The 10,378-nt window shown below is 35.6% G+C and overlaps 1 protein-coding gene across 1 annotated transcript; it reads left to right on the forward strand.

The window, feature by feature from the left end:
* Positions 1–4,863: 4,863 nt before the first annotated feature.
* LOC129951961 (uncharacterized) lies at positions 4,864–10,116 on the forward strand. The gene has a single exon (XM_056064354.1). The coding sequence runs from the start codon at positions 4,864–4,866 to the stop codon at positions 10,114–10,116; it is 5,253 nt and encodes a 1,750-aa protein (XP_055920329.1).
* The last annotated feature ends 262 nt before the right edge of the window (positions 10,117–10,378 follow it).

Here is a 10,378-nt window from a genome sequence, read left to right on the forward strand (position 1 = left end):
TTTTGTATCAGTTTTTCTGATAATCTAATTGATAGATATTATAAGTATTCAATTTTTACTAATTTTTTAATTTTTGTTCCACCTTTAATGCGTAAATTGTGTGCAAATATTCTAAGAAATTATGACAAAATTAAAATTTCACAAAAAATATTGTTTTTATGTAACGAAAATGCACCTACGATCCATTAATTTTATTAATGTTTGTAAGTATTTTGGATTTTGGTCATTTTCATTTTTCATTCAATACTAAACTCTTAAAGACAAAATGTAAATTGGGTTTATAATTGTTTTGAATTTGATTTCTACTTTATAATTTAAACATCAAAAATTAAAATTGGTATTGCATACCAGGAAATAAACTGGTAGATACTATCGTTTTCCTGATAAATGTTATCGTTTTTCATGGTAAACCTTCATTTATCTGGATCCTGGTAGCCGGTACCAGAACCAGGAAGGCACATTTTTTACCAGATTTCCTGATAAAACTTTTACCAGGAAAATGTTTCTGATACATGTTATCAGTTTTCCTGGTAAAGCATATTTTATCTGTATCCTGATATCCGGTATCAGGCCCGGCTACAAACTCGTCTATCTGATTTTCTGATAAATATTATCAGAAACTTCTGATACAAAATATGACAACACAAATCCTGGTAAATAGTACCATTTTCCTGATCAATGTTATAAGTTTTTCTTGTAGTATAGTCAACCAGTAGTCTGGTTGTTTATATCAGTAAAAACAACATTTTGTATCAGTTTTTCTGATAATCTAATTGATAGATATTATAAGTATTCAATTTTTACTAATTTTTTAATTTTTGTTCCACCTTTAATGCGTAAATTGTGTGCAAATATTCTAAGAAATTATGACAAAATTAAAATTTCACAAAAAATATTGTTTTTATGTAACGAAAATGCACCTACGATCCATTAATTTTATTAATGTTTGTAAGTATTTTGGATTTTGGTCATTTTCATTTTTCATTCAATACTAAACTCTTAAAGACAAAATGTAAATTGGGTTTATAATTGTTTTGAATTTGATTTCTACTTTATAATTTAAACATCAAAAATTAAAATTGGTATTGCATACCAGGAAATAAACTGGTAGATACTATCGTTTTCCTGATAAATGTTATCGTTTTTCATGGTAAACCTTCATTTATCTGGATCCTGGTAGCCGGTACCAGAACCAGGAAGGCACATTTTTTACCAGATTTCCTGATAAAACTTTTACCAGGAAAATGTTTCTGATACATGTTATCAGTTTTCCTGGTAAAGCATATTTTATCTGTATCCTGATATCCGGTATCAGGCCCGGCTACAAACTCGTCTATCTGATTTTCTGATAAATATTATCAGAAACTTCTGATACAAAATATAACAACACAAATCCTGGTAAATAGTACCATTTTCCTGATCAATGTTATAAGTTTTTCTTGTAAAGTATAGTCAACCTGTATAAACCGATTTACATTTTGTCTTTAAGAGCTTAGTATTGAATGAAAAATAATAATATTGAAAAAAGCATAACTATCAACTATTATTTTTCATTCAATACTAAACTCTTAAAGACAAAATGTAAATTGGGTTTATACTTGTTTTGAATTTGATTTCTACTTTATAATTACATTTAAATGAGATTTCAAACAAGTCAGCAACTTTATTTATTAATATAAATTGAATCTGAATGTGCTGAAATTGTTGAACACTTCATAAAAACAGGTATAAAAATCTTCATCAGATCATTTATTGCAATAAGTATACCAGCTCAACTAAAAATTTAAAATTACTCTACTCCTTATAACAGCCCTGTACTCATCTTTCCGATAGTCGCGTACGTATCATATGTGTGTCTCTCTCTGCATCTATTGCCGCCATTACTTAAAATTTTTCCTACTACTTTCTCATATCTCAGTCAGATTCATTTGCAATTTAAAGTTCAACGTGACTGGTCCTGGTGTGTGTCGTCTTTTTAATTTGATTCAGTGACCATTTAAAAAATTATAAATTTTGAATAAACAAATGTGTATTATTAATTAGTTTTTAAAAACATTTTTTGAAAAAAATAGAATAAAAAATAGTATATGAACGCGTACACCAGCTTCTGCAACAAGGGAAACCACAAGCATACTCGTGTTATTATTCAAGAAATTGCCGAACTTCAAAGCCCATGGGGACAAAGGTATGAATTAATTTTACTTTTTTGGCAATTATTATTATTGGTTTGTTTCTACTGTTGCATATTTTTCTCACCAATAAGACTTATCATATTTAAATTACTAAAATTGTACTTATTATCCTATTTGTGCGTTTGGACATAATCAGCACTATGATGAATTCCATCGTAATCGGAAATTTTTACGAATCCCGAAAAACTGTATCATGAAATCCGTTCGTATAGCAAAATTGTATGAGATTTTCCACTACGAACGGATTTAATGATACAGTTTTTCGGGATTCGTAAAAATTTCCGATTACGATGGAATTCATGAAAGGGCTGAAATGAGGTATCTTGCGTCGCTGGAAAAGCAATCACATAAGTCAACATTTTATTTTCGTTTTAAAATCTCCTTTTTTCGAAATTATGAAAATGATTTGCTTTATTAACATTTTTTTAGGTTTTCTATATTAATTCTTAATTCAATTATTTTACCTGCAAGAAATATAAGCATTTTTAAACTTGGTGTGAATTTAATGAAGAAAAAATAAATGTTGACTTATGTCACTTTGCTTCTGCAGCGACGCGAGATACTTTGTCACCGCTTTCATCTTGTTCCGCTTTTGAATTGTGTTGACTGCTAGTTCTCGAAGATGAAAGAAATCCTTCAAGTTTATGAGATGAACTTGATATCCACCTTAACTTTTATATTTTTTAATTGATCTGGCTAATTGGAAAATGCGTGTCCAATTGTTCATCATATAAGGCGCCATTGCTTAGATTTTTTCCTTCTACTTTCTCATATCTCAGTCAGATTCATTTGCAATTTAAAGTTGGACGTGGCTGGTCCTGGTGTGTGTCTTTTTAATTTGATTCAGTGGCTATTAAAAAAATTATAAATTTTGAATAAAACAAATGTGTAAAAACAAATGTTTTTAAAACATTTTTTGAAAAAAATAGAATAATTTCGTTTAGTATATGAACGCATACACCAGCTTCTTCAACCAGGGAAACCACAAGCATACTCAAGTTATTATTCACTAAATTACGCAACTTCAAATCCCATGGTTAGAAAGGTATGATTTAATTTCACTTTTTTGGCAATTATTATTGGTTTGTTTCTACTGTTGTATATTTTTCTCACCAATAAGACTTATCATTTTTAAATAACAAAAAATATACTTATTATCCTATTTGTGCGTTTGGAGATAATGAGGTATCTTGTGTCGTTGGAAAAGCAGTCACATAAGTCAACATTTTATTTTCATTTTAAAATCGGCTTTTTTTTCGAAATCATGAAAATGATTTGCTGTATTAACATTTTTTAAGGTTTTGAATATTAATTCTTAATTCAATTATTTTACCTGCAAGAAATATAAGCATTTTTAAACTTGGTGTGAATTTAATGAAGAAAAAATAAATGTTGACTTAACTTTGTCAACGCTTTCATCTTGTTCCTCTTTTGAATTGTGTTGGCACATAATAAATTTTTCCAAGGATAGCTTACCAAAAAATTGAGTCATTGGCGATATATCCATTTTCGCTCAATATTGCACTTAGTGAGTTTTACCTGTCGTGCCAAGCGACGATATTTAAAATCAATATTCAAATAATGAACCCTTGCAAGTTAACTTTAAATGTTTCCTTTTGCCGTTTTTATTTATGTACAGCTTTTAGTTACTTTAATATTATTTACATTTACGAGTATCTAAAAAATCTAACTCCATTTTTTTTTTTTTATCTAGTATACCTACTTCGAAACTGAACGAATCAAATATACCAGCTAAGACATTGTAAGTTTTGCCGTTCTTATTTTACTTAATATGTACATAATATATGTTCTGGACTAAACAACCTAAATCTAACTTGCCTTAAAAATCATTCATTCAAAGTTATCAAAATTATCAATTATAATTTTTATTCATAATTACCAAACATTACAAATCATACACTATGAATTCTTCTTAAAATTTAACTCAAATCAAAACTGTAACTTATTTTTTTGCTAACTTGAAATCTAATGTAAAACTCTTGTTTGTATTTGAAAGCACAGTAACTTAATTTTCGCTCTTCTTTTTGTGCGTATATTCGTTGCACCTGCAAGCATAAAATATTTCAAAGCATCTTTCCTTTTGAAGCGAACCACCAAACAGAGCAGACCTTTCTTGGAGCTGGTAACAATTATCGAATTAAATAAACATTTATATTACATATGAACTTATTATCGTTGCCTTTACATTCTGTGCATTTTGTATGGGAAGATTTTCTGCTCGGGCTTCGCTGTGAATCATCATCATTAAAATTACAGTCCACTATTCCTAAACATAAAATTGGTCCTTCGAGCCGGATTAAGTGAACAATTTCTTAATTTAAAGACAATCGTGTTTCTGAAATTCGTGAAATTAAAACTATAAAAAGTATTAAAGACTACGTCGAATTACATACATATATGTATGGATGAAATGATGTGATGTTTTTTATATATATGTAATCCGTAGCTCTATAATACTTGGTAGTGCTATTACATATATTTATTTTTTGTGCAGTACCTACGATTTATCGAACATTGAATCAATAACGGTACAGGTTAATTAAAACTGTTTTGCACACGTTTCTGCATAAACATACGAACTCATACGAACATATTAATTTTTTTTTGTTTGGTTTTAAATCATTTAATCGAAAATTGAATTATAACTGCGATGGCAAGTGCATTAAAAGTTAAGTGCGGTAATGCAAAAGGGCGCTTAACTCGGGCGGCAGCATTTGCAGAAGCGATTGATGAATCTATAACAATCGAAATGCTTGAGATTCGGTTAAATAAACTCGAGACCACATGGTCTGAATATTCATCTCTTCATAACGAAATTCTTGAAAAAGCTGAAGATGAAGAAGTTAGTGAATTAGAATCTGAATTTTCGGAATACGAATTAAAATATTTTGTTTCAAATGCCGAGCTCGTTAAAGCCATTCGCGATAGGGAAAAAACTTCCACCAAACCAGTGGAAGTTCTTGATAATTCTTCTGCGTTTAATCGCTTAGCTGAGCAACAATCAGCCTTTCTCGAAAAAATTAATTCGTCTTCGCCATCGTCAAATAATTCCAATACTTCTAAACTTCCGACAATCGTTGTGCCACCATTCAGTGGATGTTATAAAGATTGGCCTTCGTTCAGGGACATATATCTGGGTTCAGTCGACACTAAGGTGAATCTTAGTCCGACCCATAAATTTCATTACTTGAAATCCTATCTGCGTGATGACGCAGCCAATCTTATAAAACATTTGAAAATAAATGACGCAAATTATTCGGAAGCTTGGGATCGCTTAGAAAGACGGTACGATCGAAGCCAATTGATAGTTCAATCTTTTATTGAAACTTTTTTGTCACTTCCTACTGCAAATAACTCTAATGTTCAAACTTTAAGAAAAATTTCTGACGGTGCCGATGAAGTTGTGCGTGGTCTTAGTGCGTTGGATAAGACAGGTCGTGACCCTTGGCTCATTTATTTATTGTTAAACAAACTTGATTCGGACACCAAGCAAGCTTGGGCAGAGAATATCGGTTCTCGGGAAGACGTTACTATAGTCGAATTACTAGACTTTTTAGAACTACGGTGCAATGCCTTTGAGGCTTGTCAATCACTTTCCAGTCGGTCGGGTTCATCGCGTACAAAGCAATCAAACAATATTCGAGCTCATCTTGCTGGGCCTTCAGACTCAATTTCGAAATCCAAATGCCCAATGTGTCAAGACAATCATGTCCTTACTCAGTGTACAAAATTCGTCGCGTTAGACATTGACTCTCGTCGAAGTTTTGCGAAGACAAACTCGCTTTGTTTTAATTGTCTTAAAGCTGGACATTCATCGCAAAAATGTTTTTCTACTTTTCGCTGTCGGGTGTGTAGATCACGCCACCATTCGTTGGTGCATCCTGATGATGCAGCAAATACAAATCAAGTTTCGTTAACGGGTTCTTCTAACCAAACTCAATCTTCGTCATCAACCTCCGCTCAATCCAACACCACCGAATCGCTCGTTAGTAATCATTCGCTTGATGTTAGTCGTCCTAAGAAAACTCTTTTACCAACTATCTTGGCTAGAATTCAAGACAATCAAGGAAATCTGATAGACTGTCGTGTTCTTTTAGATTCCGGGTCACAGTCTACATTCATTGTTGAATCTTTCGCTCAAAGACTCGGTTATCATCGTAAGCATTCAAGAATTCCTATCCTCGGTCTATCGTCGACTGAAGTTGGATATACAAAGGGCCTCATCTCACTAAATCTTCGTTCTCGTGTCAATTCTTCTCACTTATTCGTTGATGCCTTTATACTCGATAAATTAACTTCAAACTTACCAACCAAATTGATAGATGTTTCCTCCTGGTCTCATATTCAAAACCTCGACCTTGCTGATCCTACTTTCAATGTCGCCGCCCCAATCGATGTTCTTCTCGGTGGTGACAAACTTTGGAGCATTCTCAAAGATGGACAAATTCGAGGTCCCAATGGATGCCCAATCGCACAACGCACTTCGTTTGGATGGGTCATAACCGGACAATTTTTTGAACCAGAGGAATCGAACCATTTTATCTCATTTCACTCTTTACTCGATTTAAGTAATTTGATGCAACGTTTCTGGGAAGTTGAGGAGGTTTTCCCAGCAAACAGTTCTATCGTTTTCGACCAGGCCGAAGAACATTTTCAACTGACTTTCTCTCGATCTCCTGACAGGAAGTATGTTGTTCACCTTCCTTTTAAAACTCCAAATCCATCTTTCAAAAATACTCTTTCGCTCGCTGTTTCTCGCCTATTCGCAATGGAACGTCGGTTCGCTCAAAATTCGAAACTGAGAGACTTGTATTCTGATTTCATGCGGGAATATATCGGCTTAGGCCACATGATTCGAATTCCTCGTGACGAAATTAAGTGTTCTAACGGTAGATGTTTTTATCTACCACACCACGCGGTGCTAAAACCAGACAGTTCGTCTACTAAATTGCGTGTCGTTTTTGATGGCTCTGCCAAAGACTCCACTGGTAACTCGTTGAACAATGCATTGTTGATAGGCACTCCTATTCAACGGGACTTAATAGGTGTTTGCTTGCGGTTTCGACAACATCCCTTCGTTTTTACTGCCGACGTCGTAAAAATGTTCCGTCAAATCTGGGTAGATGACTCCGATTGCGATTACCAACGCATTGTTTGGCGCGACTCTCCCTCAAAGGAAATCGAACATTTTCGGTTACGCACTGTAACATATGGTACAGCTTCCGCTCCGTTTTTGTCAGTTCGGGTTCTGAAGCAGCTTGCTGAGGACTATAAATCAGAATTCCCGAATGCAGCGCGTGTTCTACTGGAAGACGTATACGTGGATGACGTTATGACGGGAGCAAAGTCACCCAAAGACCTTATCGAATTGAAATCCGAATTAGTCACTCTTCTTTCCATGGCCAACCTTGAGCTGCGGAAATGGAGCTCCAATTGTTGGCCACTCCTAGCTTCTCTTCCTAAAGAGCAATGTGAATACTCTTTTTACGACACTGAACGTTCAAATTCGTATATTAAGGTGCTTGGAATGCATTGGAATCCATCAAACGATGAATATTCCTTTCGCATCTCGAAGTCTCTTCCAACCATTTCATTGACAAGGCGTTCGCTGTTGTCTGAAGTATCACGAATATTCGATCCGTTAGGACTGTTGGCACCCTCAGTTGTACTTTTCAAAATGCTCTTTCAGGAACTCTGGTCATCGAAGTTAAAGTTGGGATGGGACGACCCGTTGCCTCCAGAGTTAGCTGATCGTTGGGATAAATATCGGAAGGAAATCTGGTTTTTTGAGCAAGTCCAAATACCCAGAAACTTGTTTACCTCTTCCTTCGATGACATTGAACTGCATGGCTTCTGCGATGCATCCACGCTCGCTTATGGTGCCGTCCTGTACACTCGCTGTAAAGTTGCTGAAGGAAAGTACAACATAACAATTGTCGCTGCCAAGACCAAAGTTGCTCCGTTAAAACCGGTGTCCATTCCACGTCTAGAGCTGTGTGGGGCCTTGCTGCTGACTCGCTTGTTAAGTCTTGTTAAATCGTCGTTTTCGTACAAATTCACAAACATAGTGGCTTGGTGCGATTCCGAGATCGTTTTACACTGGCTATCATCTCCTCCTCGTCGCTGGACTACATTCGTCGCCAACAGAACTGCAGCTATTCTCGAAACTACTCCAAGAAGTTGCTGGCGTCATATTCGCTCCGAGTCAAATCCAGCAGATTGTGCGTCGCGCGGTGTGCTTCCATCTGAACTCCCAAATCATCATCTCTGGTGGACTGGTCCAGCCTGGCTATCACTGGAAGAATGCCAATGGCCAAAGTCGAAATTCACCACTCTTCAATCGGACGATAGCGATCTTCTACTCGAAACGAGACAATCTCCTCGTCAAGTTCTTCTCATAGGACCTAACAAGTTTGATGTTATTGATCACATAATCATCAAAATTTCCTCTTGGGATCGCATGCAACGTATTCTCGGATATGTAATTCGGTTCATCTTCAATTATCTCAGCGAACCATCAAATCGTCGAACCTCATACCTCACAACAAAGGAACTTTTCATCGCCAAAACAACTCTCATTAAATCGATCCAACTAAAATCATTCAGTGACGATATTCGCGCCCTTAAATCTAAAAATCAATTGCCCCTGAAATCCAAACTGCTCAAATATTCCCCATTTCTCGATAATAAAGGTCTGCTTAGAGTAGGAGGAAGAATTAAAAATGCCAATATATCTTTTAACATTAAACATCCTTATATTCTTCCAGCTAATGACTTTTCTCATTTTATTATAGAAGATATTCATAAGAAAAACTTACATCCTGGAGTTTCCGCAACGTTCGCAATCGTTAGACAGCAGTACTGGATCTTGGGTTCTCGAAATCTCACCAGAAAGATTGTTTTCAAGTGCACTACATGCTTTAAATTGCGAAAAACAACTTCTTCGCAGCTAATGGGTGACTTACCATCGCAACGCGTATCACAAAGCCGTCCTTTTTCACACACTGGGTGTGACTATGCTGGGCCGCTTTGCATTAAGCTGTCCAGAGGTCGAAATCCAAAAACTTCAAAGGCATATATCTGTCTATTTGTGTGTATGGCTACGAAGGCTATACATTTGGAGCTAGTGAGTGATTTGACCTCTGACGCATTTCTCGCAGCTTTTCGTCGATTCGTTTCCCGGCGTGGACTTTGTTCGAATGTGTATTCGGATAATGGAACCAACTTCCAAGGTGCACGTCGGTGCTTGAACGAGATGCACAAGTTAGTCATATCAGAAGCATACAACGAGGCTGTTGCAACATCACTTGCGAAGGACAATGTAACCTGGAACTTTATCCCTCCATCGTCCCCTCACTTTGGTGGATTGTGGGAGGCTGGAGTAAAGTCGGTAAAGTGTCATTTGCGACGAGTAATTGGAGCATCCATCCTTACATTTGAAGAAATGTATACGGTGCTCACTCAAATTGAAGCTGTCTTAAATTCTCGCCCTCTTTGTGTGATTTCAGATAATGAATTAAATCCATTAACACCCGCTCACTTTCTTATAGGTGAACCATTTACTGCTGTCCCAGAGCCAACAACGCTGTCCACGCCTTTAAATCGCTTGTCGCACTGGAACCATCTACAAAATATGGTACAAGGCTTCTGGAAACGGTGGCATGTGGAATATATCACCACCCTACAAGAACGATCGAAATGGAAGACGGCAACTCCGAATCTCAAACCAGGGGACTTGGTAATAATTAAAGAACCAAACCTTCCGCCAACTAAATGGCTTCTTGGCAAAATCGAAGCAGCAACCCAAGGGACTGATGGCCGAGTACGAGTTGCTACTGTAAAGACGAACGGTGGAACATTTGTTCGTCCAATTACCAAACTTGCCCTACTACCCATATCCTGAAACTCGTTCCAGGGGGGCCGGGATGTTCTGGACTAAACAACCTAAATCTAACTTGCCTTAAAAATCATTCATTCAAAGTTATCAAAATTATCAATTATAATTTTTATTCATAATTACCAAACATTACAAATCATACACTATGAATTCTTCTTAAAATTTAACTCAAATCAAAACTGTAACTTATTTTTTTGCTAACTTGAAATCTAATGTAAAACTCTTGTTTGTATTTGAAAGCACAGTAACTTAATTTTCGCTCTTCTTT

Source organism: Eupeodes corollae, chromosome 1, assembly GCF_945859685.1.
Source record: "Eupeodes corollae chromosome 1, idEupCoro1.1, whole genome shotgun sequence".
In the NCBI taxonomy this organism is placed as follows: Eukaryota; Metazoa; Arthropoda; class Insecta; order Diptera; family Syrphidae; genus Eupeodes; species Eupeodes corollae.